Genomic DNA, 27,531 nt, shown 5'->3' with positions numbered 1-27,531 from the left:
AAAAAGATGTCATCCACTGGAGGGTCCCTGGCCCGGAAAATCCTCCTACACCCAAGGATGGAGAGGTAGTCGTGTTCGCTGATCATCTCGGACGAGGTTTTAGCCCTCCCGGTTCAAAAAATTTCCGGGATGTACTGGCTAGTTTCCAACTGCGCCCTCAAGACATCGGTCCCAATTCTGTAACCAACATCTGCCACTTCCAAGTCTTTTGTGAGGTTTATCTGCAAGAGGAACCTTCAGTCGAACTGTTGAAAGAACATGCAGTGCCCCCATGTTTGGTTTTGGTAATTGATGACAATCTCTATGGACTAATGGTTGCCTTGAGTTATATTTGAAGGATTTGTCCATAGGCATTTCTTGAAGTTCATGTGTTGGTTTCAAGGAGTTTATGTGGTGACCAAGGTGTTATTAAGGAATTATCCAAAGATTGGTCATGTGAGAGTTGAGCTTATTGCAAGCATGTCTTGGAAAAGAAGATTGTGTGATCATTCATGTATATCTTCAAGACATCATCCAAATGAAGAGAGTTGAAAAGACTCATGGTTGATCAAGACTAAGTCAAGAGTGAATCAACTTGATCAACTCACAAAGCGTAGAAGATGTACCGAGAGGGATCAAGCGATCCCATGGTGTGGTGAGCATTGTCAATTACGCTTTGTGTACTAACCCATGATCTTCGTGAGAGTTCTTTATGGGGTTAGGTTGCGGTGTGCAAGTTCAAGTGAAGCATCATGAAGAGATCAAATGCTTGAAGCTTGCCGTCCATTGTGGTGACAATGAACTTGTGAAGATGTTGCAGTGTGCAAGTTCAAGTGAAGCATCATGAAGAGATCAAATGCTTGAAGCTTGCCGTCCATTGTGGTGACAATGGACTTGTGAAGATGTGCGGAAGAGTGGCTCACCCATAGTGGAGCATGGGGGAGCAATCAACTAGTCTTCATCGAGCCAACGCAACCAAGAAAGGTGGTCCAACTTGAGGGAGTCAAGATCGTCATCATCTAGCTCAAGTGGACCATGTGCAAGGCAAAGGTTTGCTCTTGATAGGTTTTCTATTTACCGGTCTCATGATGGTAGGTGGGAGACCGGGTTATAGGATCGATTGCCGTACTATCAAGGGGAGCTCTCGATGAGTAGCTTGATCGTATCGTTCATAGAGAGCTCAAACCATTGCATCCTTGCATCATCTTCATTGGTTCTTGTTTGGTTCTTCTCTTTGTGAGTTTTGGAGCTTATGGTCATCTTGATGACAAGCTCGAGTTCATCGAAAACGGAGTTCACTCGCATCTTCTATGATGTTTTCGATGTTGGAGGTTATGCCGGTTCTTCTCAGTTGGAGGTTTCACTCCTCTATTTGTTGGCATACCTCCCCTGCCTCTTCTTACTATAACCAGCCGTTGTTTTGATGCTACTCGTCTTCCTCTATCCAACAAGCTTGACTTTGCTCAATTCGGAGCTCATATGCAGAAGTTATGGCAGTTTTGGTTTCCTAGCGGTAGTACCGCGGCCAGAGCGGCAGTACCGCTTATCGCCCCAAGCGGTAGTACCGCTGTCCAAAGCGGTAGTACCGCCTATGGCCATAAGCGGTAGTACGGCTACGGTTCCGCGCTGGTACCGCCTCGATTTTGGGTCTTGCATTTTTCGTGTCGAGTTTTGCAGTAGTTGCACGGCAGTAAGGCACGACAGTTCCACCTATAAGCGGTAGTACCGCTCCGGTCGGGCGGTAGTACCGCTACTGCATTTTTGTCCCGTGTTCTGCTCCTCCAGCGGTAGTACCGCTGGGGTGCGCGGTAGTACCGCTTATAAGCGGTACTACCGCCCCAAGGTTCATGTTTGGTTGCTCCTTTTCCCTGCTTCTTCCGCCAGAGCGGTAGTACCGCTCGTGTGCGGGCTGAGCACATAACGGTTGGATTTTTCCCCTTCTATAAAAGGGGGTCTTCTTCCCCATTGAACCTTATCCTTTGAGCTCGTGTTCTTCCCCCATTGTTGACCTTCTTCGAGCTTGCTAACTCTCAACCCCTCCATGGATTCTTGCTAGTTTTTGAGGGAAAAGAGAGAGGAGATCTAGATCCACATTTCCACCAATCACTTTCTCCTCTATGTGAGGGGAACCCATTGGATCTAAATCTTGGAGTTCTTGGTGTTCTCCTTCTTGTTCTTCCTCTCATTTTCCTCCCTAGCATTAGTTGCTTCGGTGGGATTTGAGAGAGAAGGACTTGGGCACTCCGTGTGCCCTTGCCATTGCATTTGGTGCATCGGTTTGAGTTCTCCACGGTAATACGTGGAAGTTACAAGTTGAGAAGCTTATTACTCTTGGGTGCTTGGTGCCCTTGAGCTTGTTCCTCTTGGGTGCTTGGGCGCCCTAGTCGGTTGGTGGTGTAAAGCTTCGGGCAAGCGTCGGGGTCTCCAATTAGGTTGTGGAGATCGCCCCGAGCAATTTGACGGGTACCGGTGACCGCCCCCAAGGGTTGCCAAAGTGTACGGGTTCGGTGACCGCCCCCAAGGGTTGCCATTTGTACGGGTTCGGTTACCGCCCTCAAGGGTCCCTTAGTGGAATCACGGCATCTTGCATTGTGCGAGGGCGTGAGGAGATTACGGTGGCCCTAGTGGCTTCTTGGCGAGCATTGTGCCTTCACACCGCTCCAAACGGAGATTAGCATCCGCAAGGGTGTGAACTTCGGAATACATCGTCGTCTCCGCGTGCCTCGGTTATCTCTTACCCGAACCCCTTACTTATGCACTTTACTTTGTGATAGCCATATTGTTTCTTGTCATATATCTTGCTATCACTTAGTTGTTTATCTTGCTTAGCATAAGTTGTTGGTGCACATAGGTGAGCCTAGTTGTTGTAGGTTTTGTGCTTGTCAAATTAACCGCTAGGTTTATTCCGCATTTGTTCAAGCCTAAACCGTAATTATTTTAAAGTGTCTATTCACCCCCCCCCCCCCCTCTAGGCGACATCCACGATCTTTCATCTTGGATAGGTAGATGTCAATAAAGACAACAATCTTTTGTAGGTCATTGTGGTAAGGTCTGTTTGGTGAGGTTGGTGTCATATATATACCAATGCATAAACATAAAAAAAATATCATAGTAGTTTACTTTGAGAGATGTGTAACATTGAAACGGGATGAAATAATAAGGCCAACATAAATGAATAAATTTGCTCAATCTGATGGTTAGAATAGAAGGACGGCATTTTCCTTCTTATATCTAGATATCTCAAGCATACAAGTCTAACCTGAAAGTATGAGGTTGACTTGGCCAGTAACTCATATCGCGAGCTTGGGGTGGTTGGGTGAAGAGGGCAAACCTATCAGCCCATTCTAGCTTTTGATCATCAGAGACAACAAACACTTGTCCATACCCTTGAAGACCCCCTGGGTCCTGCGCATATGCATTCTGAACTTCGAGGGGGAGTTGAAAGAACTTTTGAATGTCCTCCTTTATACCCATTATGGCTTCATCCGGTATTCCATGATTTACAACCTGAAAACTCATTGGACAAACAATAATGCCTTATCAAATACAATTTGATGGACGGAGTGAGTGGATCTATCAATTGATATTTAGAGAAAAGTATAGTTTGTATCTTTCCAGATTTTGTCTTTGAACTCCAATACTAGATAATTTTGACCTTATACTTTTGAAAGATGACTAATTTGGTCTCTGACCACAATCCGGGCAGTATGACAATTGAAGTTGTGATTATTTCCCCATGTGACGACCAAGTTGCACAAAAATATGATAAATTATGAAGAAGAAAAATACCAGGAAAATTATTCAAGGGAAGAAAGTAAAAAAATTGGAAGTTGTGAATAAATTGAAATTTTTGAAAAATAACTAAATGAACTGACATTTTTAAAATAAATATTCTTGAAAAGTTACAAAAAATATTTGGAATATTATGTTGAAATAATAAATATAGAAAATGGAACCATAAGGAACCAATGATCAGGTTTTGACCAGTCTTCTTCCACGGGGTTGTATTTTTCTCTCTTACCTCTTCCTTCTCAGATTGTATTATTGAGATATTTAATCGAACACCTTGCATGCACTGCGCTCGCGCACATGCGCCACACCGCGGACGGGTGTTGGCCGACGCCCTGTGCGCCAGGAGGCTACTATACCTAGGCCAAAGGAAGTTGTATCTTGGGGCAGTGCAGCTCAGCATCAACATCTCCGTCGCGCTCTCCCCGATGTCGCTTGCAGCTCGCCAGGTGAGCAGCGCAGCTCGGTGTCGTCTCAGCTGCTGCGGTCCTCGATGATGGGGCGCTCAACATAAACAACCGGGCGATATGGCATTCACATGCACGCCGGCGCACCAACTTGTCCGCCACTATCCGCACCACGCCCACCACCGTCACCTTCAAGAGGTTGTACAGGAGCGCCGCTATCATGCCTAGCATGCATGTGGTGCTGCTTCGTCCCGCTGCTCCTGTGCACCAGATGGAGATGCCCGACGCGCTCTTGAGCTTCTCCTCGCGCGCCACCCCTGCACTGGGTTCCCTCGCACGCGCACCCAGGTCCCCGGATCACGTGCTCCCGGGCAGTGGAGAAGAGGAGATCGAGGACGAGCACGAGGCTTGTCTTCATCCTACGCGGTCACCCTGGTCGTCTCCTTGCGTTCATCCTCATAATGAAGCAGGGGCGGCCGTGGTCCGCGGTGTCCGGCGAGGTAGAATGGGGCGCGATGTCCAGCGAGGTGCAGGAAGGTCATGGTGGCCAGCAGTACTGGTGGCAGGCGAGGTAGGGCAGAGGCATCGTGGTTGGCTAGAGGGACTTGCGAGGGTTCGGCCATGAAGACGCATGCAGTGCATGCAAGGTGTTTGATGAAATGCCTCGCCTCAGTAAGCCAGTCAGAGAAGGAAGAAGAGAGGAGAGAAAAATACTGCCACATGGATGAAGACTGGTCAAAACCATGTTGAGTCAGCAGCGATACTGAGTCAGCCAAAACAAGGGACTGAACTTGTCTGGTTTCAAGAGTTAGAGATGCAAGTTTTCTGGTTTTAAAGTTAGGGGACTAAATATCTTCACCAAGAGTTGAGGGATTAAATATATACTTTCTTGAAAAGAAAAGCAAAAGCCGGGTGAACAAAATTATTTGTTTACTATGCCGTGCTTCTTCAACAATCACAACGATCCTAATCAACAAAAAAAAACCATCTCAAAGATCGAAGGTGAGCTACAGTGACATTATGTAGCAGTTTAATCCTTGAGTGACCATACCTGAAAGAAGCCCCACTCCGCGCAGGCAAATCTGAGCTTGGCAGCCTCAGCTTCAGCTGACTCGGCCCTCAAGAGCTTGCTTAGGTCGATCACCGGAACTTCGTTGGACAGCTCGGGGAGAACGGCGTGCGCGTCGATGTCCGGCTGGACATACCGTCCGATCTTGTCGACCGTCAGCTCGCCGGCGGACGCCACCAGGGCCTGCACGCTCGTGACGGGAAGCGATGTACCCACCTTCGACCAGCTGTCCTCGCTGGCGCTACCACTGGCTGCCTCCGCCTCCATCGGTGTAGCTACCTAGCTCTCCACTACGGGTCTCGCTAATCAAGTTACGGCCATCGATCAGGCTATTATATAGCAGACTGTTAAGTTAACTGAAACGTAATGTCAACTCCTGCTAATGACGCTGGGGCGGACAGAAGGTGGGCATGTGATGATTCCATGCGCACATCACGGTGCGAACGGACGGTCTGGATAGAGGGTACTCTCTCCGTTTCATATTAGTGGACTGTGCTAACGTCCAACAGATCCGCACGAGTCTATCCCCGTCGGATCCACTTCTCCCGATACGAATGACATGTAGCCAAGCGTATAGTTACTCTCCTGTGCTAATTAGCTCTAATTGATTTAATTAAGTGTGCATGCATGTATGTGAGACAAAAATACTGATGTCAGCAAAGATTTCAACAAAATTTAAAATTCAAAATGTTTGTAGCTTGAACCGTTGCTCCGATCAAAGAACTGTTTGCACATAAAAGATTCGTCGCGGCGAGACCTTCGAAACTAGATCCAATGTTGATATGTTCCGGCGATTTTTTTCCGGGAAAACAGTTACCACGCGTCTGCTATGCAAGTTACCATGTCAGTTGTGCATAAGTTATCATGTTGTTTACAAAGGAATTATAGGGGCATAAAAAATAGTTCCTCAAACATTCGCTTCACATGCACATGCCTGAATGCATTAGGGGGGAAATGGATGTCATCTTAGATGCTTCCCAATTTTCAAACTAAAATATCTTTATAGCGTGAACTGTCTGTCCGATCGAAAAATCATTTTCACGATGAGATATAGTAAACTAGATCACGTGTTGATATGTTCTAATGATTTTTTCGGTGCAAATAGTTACCAGGCATGGGCTAAGTAAGCTATCAGCTCTGATGTATGTATATTATCATCCTCTTTATACGTGAGTTACCATGGTACATTGTCAACTTGTTTTTTCGGGACAAAAATTACCGCGTTGCTTGTGCGTGTGTTATCATGCACATGGTCCGTATATTACCACGTTATTTACACATAAGTTGTCGAGGGTATGTTTTCGAACAACTTCCTCCCCTCCCCCTTCCTCTGGTTCAAAGTTACAATGGTGTTTTGTACGTGAGTTATCAAGTTTACAACGTGGATATTACTGTGCTATTTACATGGAGTTTATCGGGAGGGAGCTATATTTTCAAACAACTTCCTCCCATCCCCCTACCCTCATGTCAAAATTATTATGGTGTTTGCGCATGAGTTATCATGTATACGATGCTTATAGTACCACGCTATTTACAACCCTCAGTTCAAAGTTACCATGGTGTTTATGCCTGAGTTATCAGCTCTGTTGTGCGTATGTTACCACCTATTTATACAGAATTTACCGTGGGTATGTTTTGAACTTTTTTTGCCCCAGTCTAAAATTACCATGGTGTTTGTGCATAAGTCAAGTGTGCGATTCGTATATTACCATACTATTTACATTGAAGTTATCAAGGTATGCTTTCAACAACTATCCCCCCCCCCCCCCCCGCCTCCGAGATAAAAAGTTACCATGATGTTTATATACCTGAGTTATCAGGTCTATGATGCATATATTACCATTCTATTTCCAAAGAAGTTAACAGGGGTGTGGTTTCAACAACTATTTTTTTCTCTGGGCCTAGGTTACCACGTGTCTATGCGTAATTTACCATGCCCGCATTGTGTATATTATCATGCTATTTAGGCAGAAGTACCATGTTGTTAATACTCGTGGGTTATCAGGTCAACGATGTGTATAGGTTATCAGATTCACCTTCATTTTGCCCGGGTCTACGATCATTTTGAAAAAAATACCTTACTAGAAAAAATTACCACGTTTACATAGGTTATCAGGTTTACGATGTGTATATTGATTTGAACTGGTTCATGTCAATCCTCAATACTTAAGAAAATTTCTTCTTCAACATCTTCACACAATCTTGTAAACCGCCGTGACATCATCTTCTAGGATCATGGTAAACCGCCGTGACGTCACCTGTCATTAACGAGCCTCCGACAATCGAGCGACAGCTCTGCCTTATATCCAAAATTTAGGCTCCTTGATTTTCGCGCCTGACGCTTATCTTTCTGCCCTTATAAATAGGGCCAGGGGTCTTTCCATTTTCCCCCCTTATCTCTTCACCTCGTCCTCTTCCTTGCGCTGCCCGACCTTTGGAGCTCAGCCGCCACCGTCGACCTTCGCTTCTGCCTCAACTCCGGCCGCTGCATCACCCTGAACGCACCAGAGAATCGCGGCGCCTCTCCGCTCTTCCATCAGCATCGGTAAGCCTTCTTTCCTTCCGCCATAGATCTGTCATTAGGGTTTCAGTGTTCATCGGTGTTCGTCGGTGTTCGTCGTTGTGCAATAGCTCTTTGATTCAAACATTGATATTTATCCTGTACGGTGATAGCCGTAGCCCTTCTTTTCCATCCATGCATCTTGTTTAAGTAGAAAATCCCATCTGAACCTTCATCAACTGCTTCGGTACCAATATTTAGGTCTGAATATATTTTCATTTTCTGACATGCGGTAGATCCAAAATTATAATGCCAACTCGTGAAACCTGTTTTTCCCTTCACTTATACATCTTTAATACCAGATTGGGCGGTTTAACTTCATATACAAAATGATGACCCAGTAGATACCATTAGTCCCCTGTTGAACCGCCAATGCTTTCATCATTGTATTGTTTCCATTGTCAGACTCCGGTTTACAAATAACCAATCCCGGTTTATCAATATGCTTGTATCCTTATACTGTTGTGTAGTTGTCCACTGTAAATCTTAAACCGGCAATAATCATGTTTTAGATTTCCATTGCCATGGCCAAGCAAGTCTATGAATGCAATTGGGCTCCCTCTCGAGTAACCGAAGAGCAGTTAAACAATCTTGTTAAAACAGGCGCTTTAGCTAAAAAAGATGTCATCCACTGGAGGGTCCCTGGCCCGGAAAATCCTCCTACACCCAAGGATGGAGAGGTAGTCGTGTTCGCTGATCATCTCGGACGAGGTTTTAGCCCTCCCGGTTCAAAAAATTTCCGGGATGTACTGGCTAGTTTCCAACTGCGCCCTCAAGACATCGGTCCCAATTCTGTAACCAACATCTGCCACTTCCAAGTCTTTTGTGAGGTTTATCTGCAAGAGGAACCTTCAGTCGAACTGTTGAAAGAACATGCAGTGCCCCCATGTTTGGTTTTGGTAATTGATGACAATCTCTATGGACTAATGGTTGCCTTGAGTTATATTTGAAGGATTTGTCCATAGGCATTTCTTGAAGTTCATGTGTTGGTTTCAAGGAGTTTATGTGGTGACCAAGGTGTTATTAAGGAATTATCCAAAGATTGGTCATGTGAGAGTTGAGCTTATTGCAAGCATGTCTTGGAAAAGAAGATTGTGTGATCATTCATGTATATCTTCAAGACATCATCCAAATGAAGAGAGTTGAAAAGACTCATGGTTGATCAAGACTAAGTCAAGAGTGAATCAACTTGATCAACTCACAAAGCGTAGAAGATGTACCGAGAGGGATCAAGCGATCCCATGGTGTGGTGAGCATTGTCAATTACGCTTTGTGTACTAACCCATGATCTTCGTGAGAGTTCTTTATGGGGTTAGGTTGCGGTGTGCAAGTTCAAGTGAAGCATCATGAAGAGATCAAATGCTTGAAGCTTGCCGTCCATTGTGGTGACAATGAACTTGTGAAGATGTTGCAGTGTGCAAGTTCAAGTGAAGCATCATGAAGAGATCAAATGCTTGAAGCTTGCCGTCCATTGTGGTGACAATGGACTTGTGAAGATGTGCGGAAGAGTGGCTCACCCATAGTGGAGCATGGGGGAGCAATCAACTAGTCTTCATCGAGCCAACGCAACCAAGAAAGGTGGTCCAACTTGAGGGAGTCAAGATCGTCATCATCTAGCTCAAGTGGACCATGTGCAAGGCAAAGGTTTGCTCTTGATAGGTTTTCTATTTTACCGGTCTCATGATGGTAGGTGGGAGACCGGGTTATAGGATCGATTGCCGTACTATCAAGGGGAGCTCTCGATGAGTAGCTTGATCGTATCGTTCATAGAGAGCTCAAACCATTGCATCCTTGCATCATCTTCATTGGTTCTTGTTTGGTTCTTCTCTTTGTGAGTTTTGGAGCTTATGGTCATCTTGATGACAAGCTCGAGTTCATCGAAAACGGAGTTCACTCGCATCTTCTATGATGTTTTCGATGTTGGAGGTTATGCCGGTTCTTCTCAGTTGGAGGTTTCACTCCTCTATTTGTTGGCATACCTCCCCTGCCTCTTCTTACTATAACCAGCCGTTGTTTTGATGCTACTCGTCTTCCTCTATCCAACAAGCTTGACTTTGCTCAATTCGGAGCTCATATGCAGAAGTTATGGCAGTTTTGGTTTCCTAGCGGTAGTACCGCGGGCCGGAGCGGTAGTACCGCTTGGGTGCTACAAGCGGTAGTACCGCTCTAGAGCGGTAGTACCGCTCTTGAGCGGTAGTACCGCTGGTAGCCCCCAGCCGTAGTACCGCTGCGGTCTCGTGCTAGTACCGCCTCGATTCGAGGGGTTTTTTTTCGTGTCGGGTTTTACGGTACTAGCCACGGCAGTGGGGGCCGTTGTACCGCTCGTATGCGGTAGTACCGCTCTGGGCCCAGCGGCAGTACCGCTGGCCAAGCGGTAGTACCACTCTCTGCGGGGCTGAAGTGGAGGTAACGGTTGGATTGTTCCCCCCACTATATAAGGAGGTCTTCTTCCCCAATGAACCTTATCCTTTGAGCTCGTATTCTTCCCCCATTGTTGACCTTCTTCGAGCTTGCTAACTCTCAATCCCTCCATGGATTCTTGCTAGTTTTTGAGGGAAAAGAGAGAGGAGATCTAGATCCACATTTCCACCAATCACTTTCTCCTCTATGTGAGGGGAACCCCTTGGATCTAGATCTTGGAGTTCTTGGTGTTCTCCTTCTTGTTCTTCCTCTCTTTTTCTTCCCTAGAATTAGTTGCTTCGGTGGGATTTGAGAGAGAAGGACTTGGGCACTCCGTGTGCCCTTGCCATTGCATTTGGTGCATCGGTTTGAGTTCTCCACGGTGATACGTGGAAGTTACAAGTTGAGAAGCTTATTACTCTTGGGTGCTTGGTGCCCTTGAGCTTGTTCCTCTTGGGTGCTTGGGCGCCCTAGACGGTTGGTGGTGTTCGGAGCTCAATCATTGTGGTGTAAAGCTCCGGGCAAGCGTCGGGGTCTCCAATTAGGTTGTGGAGATCGCCCCGAGCAATTTGACGGGTACCGGTGACCGCCCCCAAGGGTTGCCAAAGTGTACGGGTTCGGTGACCGCCCCCAAGGGTTGCCATTTGTACGGGTTCAGTGACCGCCCTCAAGGGTCCCTTAGTGGAATCACGGCATCTTGCATTGTGCGAGGGCGTGAGGAGATTACGGTGGCCCTAGTGGCTTCTTGGCGAGCATTGTGCCTCCACACCGCTCCAAACGGAGATTAGCATCCGCAAGGGTGTGAACTTCGGGATACATCATCGTCTCCGCGTGCCTCGGTTATCTCTTACCCTAGCTCTTTACTTATGCACTTTACTTTGTGATAGCCATATTGCTTCTTGTCATATATCTTGCTATCACCTAGTAGTTTATCTTGCTTAGCATAAGTTGTTGGTGCACATAGGTGAGCCTAGTTGTTGTAGGTTTTGTGCTTGACAAATTAACCGCTAGGTTTATTCCGCATTTGTTCAAGCCTAAACCGTAATTATTTTAAAGCGCCTATTCACCCCCCCCCTCTAGGCGACATCCACGATCTTTCAATTGTTTAGGGATTTCTTTCACTTAAACCGTCGCACAGAGTTCTCGGATGGACCCAATACGGAACTGGGCGGAATGGTGGTTCAGAAAAGGAAGGAAGTCACCTTCCCCCATCCCAAACTCCACAGTCACCCCAAAGAGTGGAACCAGACTTGGTTTTACTGCATGGATACATCTCCATCTGATGAAAAACCCCTGTCGGGTTACCGCCCTGAACGCCTTAGCAACACACATCCTTTTTCTCAGAGGTTGACGGCAAGAGAAAGGGCCAACTATGCTCCCCAATTATCAAAGCTTAGAGCCTTCATGGCGAACGGTTTCACAGGAGTTGATCTTGCTCGTTGCTGGATAAGCTGGAGTATTTTGCCCTTAAGCCGGCGCTCCGGTTTGATGTGTGAGTATACGGGGAGTTTGAAGGATGCTCAGCGGCACATTGACATTCAGCTTACAGATGCAGAAGTCACTGAGGCTGTAAAAAAGATATTGAACGAACCGGAGGCTGTCTGTGCCCAAACCGGACTACTCCCTTTCTGCACCTTCAACAAACCACCAGCTGTAAGAATCATATAATCTTTTTATCTGAAGTTGCTTCTATCCAAATATTCTCTGAAAGTGTGATTATTTTCTAACAGGGTGATGATCCGTTCTGGAACAAGAAACCATCCCAAGACAAACCGGCGAAGCCGCAAGATAAACCAGTCAAGCCAGTTCGTCCAAAGACCAAGGTTGTTAAAAAACCTGCCAAGAGAAGGACCACTGCATCCTCCGATCCACCAGCTGATGACGATGTGGGTAACCCGGAACCAGAGGTAGAACTTGACTCTCTTGGTTCATTTTTCATACATCTCATTGACAATTATTATTATCAGGACGACGCTGAAGGCAGTCATGCTGAGGACATAGAGGTAACCATTCTTTCCTCCGGTTTAGATCCTCTGCCAACATCAAAAATCCGTCAAGCAAACAGGAAAGTAAAATTTTCTCACCCTCTTGCTTACTTGGACCCCAAACTTTCTTTTGAAGACGCAGCATCACGAAGCTCGCCGTACAACCCGGCACAATGGCCAGGTAGTTACCTCCGCCGGTTTACCGAATAGTCCGGTTCGGAAACGCCAATCAGAGGTCTCTTATCCCATTGATACTTCATGCCCAAAAGCAGGTTGTTTCCGCCAGCCTCTTAACCCATCTGACTCAAATTATCAGGGTACTTCTCACTCATCCTCTGGCGAGTCATCGGCCACGCAGCTTCCACCCCTCAAAACAGTTCCTGGGTGAGCTATGCACGTGTCTTTATTCTTGATGTGTTATCTTTACATACTGTATTGATCCTTATGTTTATCTTTTCTCAGCGCCAAGCCAAGACCCGGCAAGAAGGCTCGGTTAAGCAAACCGGCTGATAATAATGTAGCTGCTGAACCGGCAACAACTCCAGATCCGGAAGAAACCGACGCTGACAACATGCTTAACGATCCGCCGCCTCAAGACCATGACTTCCTTGCCGAACAAGTGCAAGTTGACACTACAAGCCATGCAGACCGGCCAACCAGCCTTGTCTGAACTGATGACAAACCGGCCAGTCCGGTTAAGGATACTGACAAACCGCCAACTCCAGCAAAGGCTGCTGATGATCAAGATGATGACATTATGATTACTGGCACTGGCCACACCACTCCTGGCAACCCTGTCGCTTTGTCAAAGCATACTGCCAAGGACGAGCTCTCTGCTATCGGCAAAGGCAAATGGAATGCCGATTTATCAAGCTACACCCATCTCAATGCTAAAGACATTCACTCTGGCTTCTTGAACCGTTTGTATACCAGCCGTGACTATGAAGCTAGTTTGGTAAACTTGATGAAGGAGCGATATGAGGTAACTACTATTTTTCTCTTTTGTTCAATTGCAGTTTATCAACTCCTAGTAGCCCCCAAGTGACGGTGTATGATACCAATCTAAACCGGGACTTTGTCATAACTTAACTTTGCATATTTAGCCTCCAGGGACTAGATTACTTCTTTATGATGAACCGGTTCCTTAAAATTTGCCATACTGCTCTTTCACCGGTATATCCCCCAAGGGCCGGTTTAACTTTATAAAGATGAACCGGGACTGTATAAGAATTCTCATACCAACATTTTTGAGCAAACACACATTAGCCCCCAAGTGCCAAGATTAATACTTGTATTGTGCTTGGGACTTGTAGAAATTTATGATAAGGAGCAAATATGCATTAGCCCCCAAGTATCAAGGGCATAACTTGTTATGTGCTTGGTACTTCAAATATGTACTGTCAACTCATTATGTATCTGTCTCTTTATAGGCCTAACTGAGCAAGAAGGAAAGGCAAACCGCTGATCTGCAAGAGAACATCAAGTCCCAACAGGCCGAAAATTCAAAGCAAAAGATGAGCTGACGAGCGCCTTAGCCGCTATGGAAAAACTAAAGGAGAGCTTCGCCAAGGAGCGCGCGGATTGGAACACAGAGAAATCCGCTTTGCGGAAAAGAGCTGAAGACGCTGAAGCAGCTCTCAAACCGGTGGTAGACGAGCTGACTGGTGTAAAGCGGCAGATACATGCCATGACTGCTGCTGTGTTCGGTAAGCATCCTTGCTTTATACTTTCAACATATCTTCCCATGCGTTGCCGGTTTGCTGATGTTTGCAATGATGCAGGAACTCGCATTAGTCATCTGGGCTCTGATGTTCAGAAGAAGCTGAAGGCTGCCACACGCTGATAGAACAACTGTATACCGGCGCACAACGAATTATCTACGCCGCTTCTCACAACAAGCCGCCCCCGATGTTAATCAAGGATACCTTAGACAGGCTATCTATGCTGCCTGCCCGGGTAGAAGAGCTAAAGAGGTCTGCTGTAAGGGCTGGCGCTCTGACCGCATTAACCCGGGCAAAAGCATGGGTGCCTGATCTTGATCCGACGGACGTGGCTAAAGGCTACCCAAGCTTAAAAGAAGACGGATCAGAATTTTGCACTGAAGATCTCCGCGCCATAAACCGGGAAGTACGTCCACTGGCTTGTCAACTTGCTGAAGAGGCTGATCTTTCATTTTACCAGGCGAGTTATGATACCAATAACAAGCGGGTTGCTGCACCAACTCCTGAGGCTCAAAACCTGATCCCTCCAATCCGTAAGCACACTTATGCCCCTGACATTGAACCGTCCACCCTTATAAGCGACGAAGCTGTGTTCCAAGCTTTAACTGGGATCGACTGGACAACTGTTGACTTCCAGCCGCTGGGTAGGGACGAAGATGAGCCGGTGCAAGATGATCCGCAGCCGTCAGGTCAAGCTGATAAGCAATCATAATTCGGGGGCCGGTTTAGTCTTCCACTTGCTGCAATGCTTATTGAGAAACAATTATCCCTTTGGGCACTGAAACACCTTGTAGTAGGCTAGTTAAAACACTTGGTCTGTTATGCCTTCGTGCATATCTATGTGCAACTGATGCGTGTTAATCCGCCATGCTTAAGATATGATGTTCATAATCCATAGCTATTTATTCAAGTTGTTCCTGCAGATAAGAAGCTTAAAGCGCCCTGGCGGTTTACCACCGGGCGGGTCATGATACCCAAATATATATATATATGACCAAGGTTTATAACCAAGGTAAAGATAACCAAATATGGAAATATATGGTACCTGTGACCTTTAGGCATAGTGTTGGCTGACCAACTTTGTAATGAGGGTAATAACCCTAATCCGGAGTAGAAGTAACTCCTGTTATATGATGCCGGCTTATCAGAAAACCGTTCCGGGCTGTGATAAACACCAGTTTATTCCATACTGGTGACTTTAAGTCAAAACCAGACCGGGCTGATAGTCTCCAGATTATAATTTGATTGTATACTGTCAACTTGTAGTTGATAGCCTAACCGGGCTGATAAACACCGGTTTAAAAACATCACAAATCTTATTAAAACAAAGAAGACTCAGCAAAAGGCAAATAAAAACCGTTGTAGTCGAGGCTTTTCTTGGGTTGCCAGGCCCCAAATTTGATCAAGAGGTGTAGCTATGGTTCGGGTTCGACCAAGCCCCCAAGTGATGCTGTGGCATTACGCCGATCAAGAGGTGTAGCTATGGTTCGGATACGACCAAGCCCCCAAGTGATGTTGTGGCATTACGCCAATCAAGAGGTGTAGCTATGGTTCGGGTTCGACCAAGCCCCCAAGTGATGCTGTGGCATTACGCCGATCAAGAGGTATAGCTATGGTTCGGGTTCGACCAAGCCCCCAAGTGATGCTGTGGCATTGCGCCGATCAAGAGGTGTAGTTATGGTTCGGATACGACCAAGCCCCCAAGTGATCTAATATCAAGCTTTGAGAAGCTAAATCAAGGGGTAAACCGGACGCCACTTTGTAAGCTCCATGTAACCACACATGATGTAAGAAAACAACAGATACCCCGCTTTAGCTGAGGTTCCGGTTTATTATATTGATCATAATATATACAATGTCATAATATGTACATAAGCAGAGCCTGTAGCTCAAGTATAGTAGGGCCGAAGATGAGCAATATTCCACGGCCGGTTGGTCTCCTCCTCCGATTTACGTGAGTCTTTGCGCTCTTGAACATTGATTAGGTAGTATGACCCGTTGTGCAGATTCTTACTGACCACAAAAGGTCCTTCCCAAGGGAGGGATAGCTTGTGCATATCTGTCTGATCCTGGATGAGTCGAAGCACCAAATCTCCTTCCTGAAAGGTTCTGGTTCTAACCCGACGGCTATGATAACGACGCAGATCTTGCTGATAAATCGCCGAACGGGCTGCCGCCCTGTCACGCTCCTCATCTAACAGGTCAAGAGCTTCCTGCCGTGCTTTCTCGTTGTCAGCTTCAACGTATGCCACTACACGAGGTGAGTCATGACGGATGTCACTAGGAAGAACCGCTTCCGCTCCATAAACCATGAAGAACGGTGTGTATCATGTCGATCTGTTGGGTGTGGTATTGATGCTCCATAACACTGAAGGTAGCTCCTCAACCCAACAACCCGGCGTCCGTTGCAAAGGAACCATAAGCCGGGGTTTGATGCCTCTCAAGATCTCTTGATTGGCACTCTCCGCTTGACCATTGGACTGGGGGTGAGCCACTGATGACACGTCAAGCCGGATGTGCTCACATTGACAGAACTCCTTCATGGCACCCTTTGACAGATTGGTACCATTGTCTGTTATAATGCTGTGTGGGAAGCCAAACCGGAAGATCACCTTTTTGATGAATTGAACCGCCGTGGCTGCGTCACACTTACTAACAGGCTCTGCCTCCACCCACTTCATGAACTTATCAACCGCCATCAAAAGGTGGGTCTTCTTGTCCTTGGACCTCTTGAAAGGCCCAACCATATCCAGCCCCCAAGTTGCAATCGGCCAGGTGATTGGAATCATCCTCAATTCTTGAGCCGGTACATGAGCGCGCCTTGAGAATTTCTGACAGCCATCACATCTTTTCACCAAGTCCTCGGCATCAGCATGAGCTGTCAACCAATAGAAACCGTGACGAAACGCCTTGGCCACCAAAGATTGTGAACCGGCGTGGTGACCACAATCTCCTTCGTGGATCTCACACAAAATTTCATGGCCTTCCTCAGGAGACACACAGCGTTGAAACGCCCTTGTCACACTGCAATGATGTAACTCTCCATTGATAATAGTCATGGACTTGGACCGCCGGGTTATCTATCTGGCCAAGGTTTCATCCTCTGGTAACTCACCCCGGTTCATATATGCCAGATATGGAACCGTCCAATCCGGGATAACATGAAGAGCCGCCACTAACTGAGCCTCCGGATCAGGAACATCCAAATCCTCTTCACTAGGGAGCTTGACGGACGGATTATGCAAAACATCCAGGAAGACATTAGGTGGAACCGGTTTACGTTGGGAACCCAGGCGGCTTAAAGCGTCTGCCGCTTCATTCTTCCGCCGGTCCACATGATCCACCTGATGACCTTTAAAGTGACCTGCAACAATATCCACCTCACGACGATATGCTGCCATTAGTGGGTCCTTGGAATCCCAAGTGCCGGACACTTGTTGAACCACCAGATCCGAGTCACCGAAGCACTTAACTCGGCTGAGGTTCATCTCCTTAGCTATCCGAAGACCATGGAGTAAAGCCTCATATTCAGCTGCATTGTTAGTGCAAGGGAACATTAAACGGAGAACATAACAAAACTTATCACCTCGTGGGGAAGTTAATACGACTCCAGACCCCGAGCCCTCCAATTGCCTGGACCCATCAAAATGAATAGTCCAATAAGTGTGATCCGGCTTCTCCTCTGGCGCTTGTAATTCTGTCCAATCATTGATGAAATCCACAAGTGCCTGAGATTTGATCGTCGTTCGGGGTATGTATTTCAACCCGTGAGGCCCGGCTCGATAGCCCACTTAGCAATCCGACCAGTTGCTTCCCTGCTCTGGATTATATCCCCCAAAGGAGCAGAGCTGACCACCGTGATGGGATGACCTTGGAAATACTGCTTAAGCTTCCGGCTTGCCATGAAAACCCCATACACCAATTTTTGCCAATGCGGGTACCTCTGCTTGGACTCAATAAGTACCTCACTGATATACTAAACCGGCCGCTGAACCGGATATTCCTTTCCTACCTCCTTGCGCTCCACCACAATAGCCACACTAACAGCCCGAGCATTAGCTGCCACATATAGCTAAAGGAAATATGCCCTAGAGGCAATAATAAAGTTATTATTTATTTCCTTATATCATGATAAATGTTTATTATTCATGCTAGAATTGTATTAACCGGAAACATAATACATGTGTGAATACATAGACAAACAGAGTGTCACTAGTATGCCTCTACTTGACTAGCTCGTTGATCAAAGATGGTTATGTTCCCTAGCCATAGACATGAGTTGTCATTTGATTAACGGGATCACATCATTAGGAGAATGATGTGATTGACTTGACCCATTCCGTTAGCTTAGCACTCGATCGTTTAGTATGTTGCTATTGCTTTCTTCATGACTTATACATGTTCCTATGACTATGAGATTATGCAACTCCCGTTTACCGGAGGAACACTTTGTGTGCTACCAAACGTCACAACGTAACTGGGTGATTATAAAGGTGCTCTACAGGTGTCTCCAAAGGTACTTGTTGGGTTGGCGTATTTCGAGATTAGGATTTGTCACTCCGATTGTCGGAGAGGTATCTCTGGGCCCACTCAGTAATACACATCACTATAAGCCTTGCAAGCATTGTGACTAATGAGTTAGTTGCGGGATGATGTATTACGGAACGAGTAAAGAGACTTGCCGGTAACGAGATTGAACTAGGTATCGAGATACCGACGATCGAATCTCGGGCAAGTAACATACCGATGACAAAGGGAACAACGTATGTTGTTATGCGGTCTGACCGATAAAGATCTTCGTAGAATATGTGGGAACCAATATGAGCATCCAGGTTCCGCTATTGGTTATTGACCGGAGAGGTGTCTCGGTCATGTCTACATAGTTCTCGAACCCGTAGGGTCCGCACGCTTAACGTTACGATGACAGTTATATTATGAGTTTATATGTTTTGATGTACCGAAGGTTGTTCGGAGTCCCGGATGTGATCACGGACATGACGAGGAGTCTCGAAATGGTCGAGACAGAAAGATTGATATATTGGAAGCCTATGTTTGGACATCGGAAGTGTTCCGGGTAAAATCGGGATTTTTCCGGAGTACCGGGAGGTTACCGGAACCCCCCGGTAACTTAATGGGCCTTATTGGGCCTAGGTGGAAGAGAGGAGAGGAGGCCAGGGCAGGGCCGCGCGCCCCTCCCCCCCCAGTCCGAATAGGACAAGGAGAGGGGGGCGGCGCCCCCCTTCCTTCCTCCCCTCCACCTTTTCCCCCTTCCTCTCCTAGTGCAACATGGAAAGGGGGGAGTCCTACTCCTGGTAGGAGTAGGACTCCTCCTGGCGCGCCTCTCCTCCCTTGGCCGGCGGCCTTCCCCTTGCTCCTTTATATACGGGGGCAGGGGGCACCTCTCAACACACAATTGATCAACGATCTTTTAGCCGTGTGCGGTGCCCCCTCCACCATATTACACCTCGATAATATCGTAGCGGTGCTTAGGCGAAGCCCTGCGTCGGTAGAACATCATCATCGTCACCACGCCGTCGTGCTGACGAAACTCTCCCTCAACACTCGGCTGGATCGGAGTTCGAGGGACGTCATCGAGCTGAACGTCTGCTGAACTCGGAGGTGCCGTGCGTTCGGTACTTGATCGGTCGGATCGTGAAGACGTACGACTACATCAACCGCGTTGTGTTAACGCTTCCGCTATCGGTCTACGAGGGTACGTGGACAACACTCTCCCCTCTCGTTGCTATGCATCACCATGATCTTGCGTGTGCGTAGGAATTTTTTTGAAATTACTACGTTCCCCAACAGTGGCATCCGAGCCTGGTTTTATGCGTTGATGTTATGCACGAGTAGAACACAAGTGAGTTGTGGGCGATATAAGTCATACTGCTTACCAGCATGTCATACTTTGGTTCAGCGGTATTGTGAGATGAAGCGGCCCGGACCGACATTACGCGTACGCTTACGCGAGACTGGTTTCACCGTTGCGAGCACTCGTTGCTTAAAGGTGACTGGCGGGTGTCTGTCTCTCTCACTTTAGTTGAACCGAGTGTGGCTACGCCTGGTCCTTGCGAAGGTTAAAACAACACCAACTTGACAAACTATCATTGTGGTTTTGATGCGTAGGTAAGAACGGTTCTTGCTAAGCCCGTAGCAGCCACGTAAAACTTGCAACAACAAAGTAGAGGACGTCTAACTTGTTTTTGCAGGGCATGTTGTGATGTGATATGGTCAAGACATGATGCTATATTTTATTGTATGAGATGATCATGTTTTGTAACCGAGTTATCGGCAACTGGCAGGAGCCATATGGTTGTCGCTTTATTGTATGCGATGCAATCGCCCTGTAATGCTTTACTTTATCACTAAGCGGTAGCGATAGTCGTAGAAGCATAAGATTGGAGAGACGACAACGATGCTACGATGGAGATCAAGGTGTCGCGCCTGTGACGATGGTGATCATGACGGTGCTTCGGAGATGGAGATCACAAGCACAAGATGATGATGGCCATATCATATCACTTATATTGATTGCATGTGATGTTTATCTTTTATGCATCTTATCTTGCTTTGATTGACGGTAGCATTATAAGATGATCTCTCACTAAAATTTCAAGATAAAAGTGTTCTCCCTGAGTATGCACCGTTGCGAAAGTTCTTCGTGCTGAGACACCACGTGATGATCGGGTGTGATAGGCTCTACGTTCAAATACAACGGGTGCAAAACAGTTGCACACGTGGAATACTCAGGTTAAACTTGACGAGCCTAGCATATGCAGATATGGCCTCGGAACACGGAGACCGAAAGGTCGAGCGTGAATCATATAGTAGATATGATCAACATAGTGATGTTCACCATTGAAACTACTCCATCTCACGTGATGATCGGACATGGTTTAGTTGATTTGGATCACGTAATCACTTAGATGATTAGAGGGATGTCTATCTAAGTGGGAGTTCTTAAGTAATATGATTAATAGAACTTAAATTTATCATGAACTTAGTACCTGATAGTATCTTGCTTGTCTATGTTAATTGTAGATAGATGGCCCGTGCTGTTGTTCCGTTGAATTTTAATGCGTTCCTTGAGAAAGCAAAGTTGAAAGATGATGGTAGCAATTACACGGACTGGGTCCGTAACTTGAGGATTATCCTCATTGCTGCACAGAAGAATTACGTCCTGGAAGCACCGCTGGGTGCCAGGCCTCCTGCAAGAGCAACACCAGAAGTTATGAACGTCTGGCAGAGCAAAGCTGATGACTACTCGATAGTTCAGTGTGCCATGCTTTACGGCTTAGAACCGGGTCTTCAACGACGTTTTGAACGTCATGGAGCATATGAGATGTTCCAGGAGTTGAAGTTAATATTTCAAGCAAATGCCCGGATTGAGAGATATGAAGTCTCCAATAAGTTCTACAGCTGCAAGATGGAAGAGAATAGTTCTGTCAGTGAGCATATACTCAAAATGTCTGGGTATAATAATCACTTGATTCAACTGGGAGTTAATCTTCCGGATGATAGCGTCATTGACAGAATTCTTCAATCACTGCCACCAAGCTACAAGAGCTTCGTGATGAACTATAACATGCAAGGGATGAATAAGACAATTCCCGAGCTCTTCGCAATGCTAAAGGCAGCGGAGGTAGAAATCAAAAAGGAGCATCAAGTGTTGATGGTCAATAAGACCACTAGTTTCAAGAAAAAGGGCAAAGGGAAGAAGAAGGGGAACTTCAAGAAGAACAACAAGCAAGTTGCTGTTCAGGAGAAGAAACCCAAGTCTGGACCTAAGCCTGAAACTGAGTGCTTCTACTGCAAGCAGACTGGTCACTGGAAGCGGAACTGCCCCAAGTATTTGGCGGATAAGAAGGATGGCAAGGTTAACAAAGGTATATGTGATATACATGTTATTGATGTGTACCTTACTAATGCTCGCAGTAGCACCTGGGTATTTGATACTGGTTCTGTTGCTAATATTTGCAACTCGAAACAGGGGCTACGGATTAAGCGAAGATTGGCTAAGGACGTGGTGACGATGCGCGTGGGAAATGGTTCCAAAGTCGATGTGATCGCGGTCGGCACGCTACCTCTACATCTACCTTCGGGATTAGTATTAGACCTAAATAATTGTTATTTGGTGCCAGCGTTGAGCATGAACATTATATCTGGATCTTGTTTGACGCGAGACGGTTATTCATTTAAATCAGAGAATAATGGTTGTTCTATTTATATGAGTAATATCTTTTATGGTCATGCACCCTTGAAGAGTGGTCTATTTTTAATGAATCTCGATAGTAGTGACACACATATTCATAATGTCGAAGCCAAAAGATGCAGAGTTGATAATGATAGTGCAACTTATTTGTGGCACTGCCGTTTAGGTCATATCGGTGTAAAGCCCATGAAGAAACTCCATAATGATGGACTTTTGGAATCACTTGATTATGAATCACTTGGTACTTACGAACCGTGTCTCATGGGCAAGATGACTAAAACACCGTTCTCCGGAACTACGGAGAGAGCAACTGATTTGTTGGAAATCATACATACAGATGTATATGGACCGATGAATATTGAGGCTCGTGGCGGATATCGTTATTTTCTCACCTTCACAGATGATTTGAGCAGATATGGGTATATCTACTTAATGAAACATAAGTCTGAAACATTTGAAAAGTTCAAAGAATTTTAGAGCGAAGTTGAAAATCATCGTAACAAGAAAATAAAGTTTCTACGATCAGATCATGGAGGAGAATATTTGAGTTACGAGTTTGGCCTACATTTGAAACAATGCGGAATAGTTTCGCAACTCACGCCACCCGAAACACCACAACGTAATGGTGTGTCCGAACGTCGTAATCGTACTTTACTAGATATGGTGCGATCTATGATGTCTCTTACTGATTTACCGCTATCGTTTTGGGGTTATGCTTTAGAGACGGCTGCATTCACTCTAAATAGGACACCATCGAAATCCGTTGAGACGACGCCTTATGAACTATGGTTTGGCAAGAAACCAAAGTTGTCGTATCTTAAAGTTTGGGGTTGCGATGCTTATGTGAAGAAACTTCAACCTGATAAGCTCGAACCTAAATCGGAGAAATGTGTCTTCATAGGATACCCAAAGGAGACTGTTGGGTACACCTTCTATCACAGATCCGAAGGCAAGACATTCGTTGCTAAGAATGGATCCTTTCTAGAGAAGGAGTTTCTCTCGAAAGAAGTGAGTGGGAGGAAAGTAGAACTTGATGAGGTAACTGTACCTGCTCCCTTATTGGAAAGTAGATCATCACAGAAATCAGTTTCTGCGACACCTACACCAATTAGTGAGGAAGTTAATGATAATGATCATGAAACTTCAGATCAAGTTATTACTGAACCTCGTAGGTCAACCAGATTAAGATCCGCACCAGAGTGGTACGGTAATCCTGTTCTGGAGGTTATGTTACTAGACCATGACGAACCTACGAACTATGAAGAAGCGATGGTGAGCCCAGATTCCGCAAAATGGCTTGAGGCCATGAAATCCGAGATGGGATCCATGTATGAGAACAAAGTATGGACTTTGGTTGACTTGCCCGATGGTCGGCAAGCCATTGAAAATAAATGGATCTTCAAGAAGAAGACTGACGCTGACGGTAATGTTACTGTCTATAAAGCTCGACTTGTTGCGAAAGGTTTTCGACAAGTTCAAGGGATTGACTACAATGAGACCTTCTCACCCGTAGCGATGCTTAAGTCTGTCCGAATCATGTTAGCAATTGCTGCATTTTATGATTATGAAATTTGGCAAATGGATGTCAAAACTGCATTCCTGAATGGATTTCTGGAAGAAGAGTTGTATATGATGCAACCGGAAGGTTTTGTCGATCCAAAGGGAGCTAACAAAGTGTGCAAGCTCCAGCGATCCATTTATGGACTGGTGCAAGCCTCTCGGAGTTGGAATAAACGCTTTGATAGTGTGATCAAAGATTTGGTTTTATACAGACTTTTGGAGAAGCCTGTATTTACAAGAAAGTGAGTGGGAGCTCAGTAGCATTTCTGATATTATATGTGGATGACATATTGCTAATTGGAAATGATATAGAATTTCTGGATAGCATAAAGGGATACTTGAATAAGAGTTTTTCAATGAAAGACCTCGGTGAAGCTGCATATATATTAGGCATCAAGATCTATAGAGATAGATCAAGACGCTTAATTGGACTTTCACAAAGCACATACCTTGACAAAGTTTTGAAGAAGTTCAAAATGGATCAAGCAAAGAAAGGGTTCTTGCCTGTACTACAAGGTGTGAGATTGAGTAAGACTCAATGCCCGACCACTGCAGAAGATAGAGAGAAGATGAAAGATGTTCCCTATGCTTCAGCCATAGGCTCTATCATGTATGCAATGCTGTGTACCAGACCTGATGTGTGCCTTGCTATAAGTTTAGCAGGGAGGTACCAAAGTAATCCAGGAGTGGATCACTGGACAGCGGTCAAGAACATCCTGAAATACCTGAAAAGGACTAAGGATATGTTTCTCGTTTATGGAGGTGACAAAGAGCTCATCGTAAATGGTTACGTTGATGCAAGCTTTGACACTGATCCGGACGATTCTAAATCGCAAACCGGATACGTATTTACATTGAACGGTGGAGCTGTCAGTTGGTGCAGTTCTAAGCAAAGTGTCGTGGCGGGATCTACGTGTGAAGCGGAGTACATAGCTGCTTCGGAAGCAGCAAATGAAGGAGTCTGGATGAAGGAGTTCATATCCGATCTAGGTGTCATACCTAGTGCATCGGGACCAATGAAAATCTTTTGTGACAATACTGGTGCAATTGCCTTAGCAAAGGAATCCAGATTTCACAAGAGAACCAAGCACATCAAAAGACGCTTCAATTCCATCCGGGATTTAGTCCAGGTGGGAGACATAGAAATTTGCAAGATACATACGGATCTGAATGTTGCAGACCCGTTGACTAAGCCTCTTCCACGAGCAAAACATGATCAGCACCAAGACTCCATGGGTGTAAGAATCATTACTGTGTAATCTAGATTATTGACTCTAGTGCAAGTGGGAGACTGAAGGAAATATGCCCTAGAGGCAATAATAAAGTTATTATTTATTTCCTTATATCATGATAAATGTTTATTATTCATGCTAGAATTGTATTAACCGGAAACATAATACATGTGTGAATACATAGACAAACAGAGTGTCACTAGTATGCCTCTACTTGACTAGCTCGTTGATCAAAGATGGTTATGTTTCCTAGCCATAGACATGAGTTGTCATTTGATTAACGGGATCACATCATTAGGAGAATGATGTGATTGACTTGACCCATTCCGTTAGCTTAGCACTCGATCGTTTAGTATGTTGCTATTGCTTTCTTCATGACTTATACATGTTCCTATGACTATGAGATTATGCAACTCCCGTTTACCGGAGGAACACTTTGTGTGCTACCAAACGTCACAACGTAACTGGGTGATTATAAAGGTGCTCTACAGGTGTCTCCAAAGGTACTTGTTGGGTTGGCGTATTTCGAGATTAGGATTTGTCACTCCGATTGTCGGAGAGGTATCTCTGGGCCCACTCAGTAATACACATCACTATAAGCCTTGCAAGCATTGTGACTAATGAGTTAGTTGCGGGATGATGTATTACGGAACGAGTAAAGAGACTTGCCGGTAACGAGATTGAACTAGGTATCGAGATACCGACGATCGAATCTCGGGCAAGTAACATACCGATGACAAAGGGAACAACGTATGTTGTTATGCGGTCTGGCCGATAAAGATCTTCGTAGAATATGTGGGAACCAATATGAGCATGCAGGTTCCGCTATTGGTTATTGACCGGAGAGGTGTCTCGGTCATGTCTACATAGTTCTCGAACCCGTAGGGTCCGCACGCTTAACGTTACGATGACAGTTATATTATGAGTTTATATGTTTTGATGTACCGAAGGTTGTTCGGAGTCCCGGATGTGATCACGGACATGACGAGGAGTCTCAAAATGGTCGAGACATAAAGATTGATATATTGGAAGCCTATGTTTGGATATCGGAAGTGTTCCGGGTGAAATCGGGATTTTTTCGGAGTACCGGGAGGTTACCGGAGCCCCCCGGTAACTTAATGGGCCTTATTGGGCCTAGGTGGAAGAGAGGAGAGGAGGCCAGGGCAGGGCCGCGCGCCCCTCCCCCCCAGTCCGAATAGGACAAGGAGGGGGGGGCGGCGCCCCCCCCCCCCCCCTTCCTTCCTCCCCTCCACCTTTTCCCCCTTCCTCTCCTAGTCCAACATGGAAAGGGGGGGAGTCCTACTCCCGGTAGGAGTAGGACTCCTCCTGGCGCACCTCTCCTCCCTTGGCCGGCGGCCACCCCCTTGCTCCTTTATATACAGGGGCAGGGGGCACCTCTCGACACACAATTGATCAACGATCTTTTAGCCGTGTGCGGTGCCCCCCTCCACCATATTACACCTCGATAATATCGTAGCGGTGCTTAGGCGAAGCCCTGCGTCGGTAGAACATCATCATCGTCACCACGCCGTCGTGTTGACAAAACTCTCCCTCAACACTCGGCTGGATCGGAGCTCGAGGGACGTCATCGAGCTGAACGTGTGCTGAACTCGGAGGTGCCGTGCGTTCGGTACTTGATCGGTCGGATCGTGAAGACGTACGACTACATCAACCGCGTTTTGTTAAACGCTTCCTCTATCGGTCTACGAGGGTGCGTGGACAACACTCTCCCCTCTCGTTGCTATGCATCACCATGATCTTGTGTGTGCGTAGGAAAAATTTTGAAATTACTACGTTCCTCAACAATAACAACAACGGTTCTTTGTCCACTGGAGCAGCGAGAATCGGCGGATTAGCCAGCTGCCGCTTTAAGTCCTCAAATGCTTCATTAGCGGCGTCACTCCAGACGAAGCATCTGATATAAAGGGATGGCCTTCTCGCCAAGGCGACTGGAAAACCGGCTCAATGCGGCAATCCGGCCTGCCAGGCGTTGAACATCATTGATACATTTCGGTTTAGCCAAGGAGGTGATGGCCTTGATCTTTTCCGGATTAGCTTCAATGCCCCTGTTAGACACCAAAATGCCCAAGAGCTTGCCTGCAGGTACACCAAAGACACACTTGGCCGGATTAAGCATCATTTTATAAACCCTTAGGTTATCAAAAGTTTCCTTCAAGTCATCAATCAATGTCTCCTTCTTCCTTGATTTTACCACAATATCATCCACATAGGCGTGAACATTGCGGCCGATCTGCTTATGCAGACAATTCTGCACACACCGTTGATAAGTCGCCTGGGCACTCTTGAGCCCAAAGGGCATGGACACATAGCAGAAGGCTCCAAAGGGAGTTATGAAGGCTGTCTTCTCCTGGTCCTTAACTGCCATTTTGATCTGATGATAACCAGAGTATGCATCCAAAAAGCTTAAACGCTCGCAACCCGCCGTAGCATCAATAATTTGATCAATACGGGGAAGGGCAAAAGGATCTGCTGGACAAGCTTTGTTGAGATCTGTGTAGTCCACACACATACGCCAAGTGCCATTCTTCTTGAGGACCAGCACCGGATTAGCCAACCACTCAGGATGGAATACTTCAACGATAAATCCAGCCGCCAA

The 27,531-nt window shown here is 46.1% G+C and overlaps 1 protein-coding gene and 1 pseudogene across 1 annotated transcript; both read right to left on the bottom strand.

Moving 5' to 3' along the window:
• Positions 1-3,136: 3,136 nt before the first annotated feature.
• On the bottom strand, positions 3,137-4,593 carry LOC123048468 (flavonol synthase/flavanone 3-hydroxylase-like; annotated as a pseudogene).
• A 612-nt stretch (positions 4,594-5,205) lies between these two features.
• LOC123055573 (S-norcoclaurine synthase 1-like) lies at positions 5,206-5,511 on the bottom strand. Its single transcript, XM_044479532.1, has one exon. It carries the CDS (start codon positions 5,509-5,511, stop codon positions 5,206-5,208), a length of 306 nt encoding a protein of 101 aa, XP_044335467.1.
• Between the last annotated feature and the right edge of the window lie 22,020 nt (positions 5,512-27,531).

The sequence above is a fragment of the Triticum aestivum genome, chromosome 2D (genome assembly GCF_018294505.1).
Source record: "Triticum aestivum cultivar Chinese Spring chromosome 2D, IWGSC CS RefSeq v2.1, whole genome shotgun sequence".
Lineage (NCBI taxonomy): Eukaryota > Viridiplantae > Streptophyta > Magnoliopsida > Poales > Poaceae > Triticum > Triticum aestivum.
This window is presented reverse-complemented; position numbering and strand designations above follow the sequence as displayed.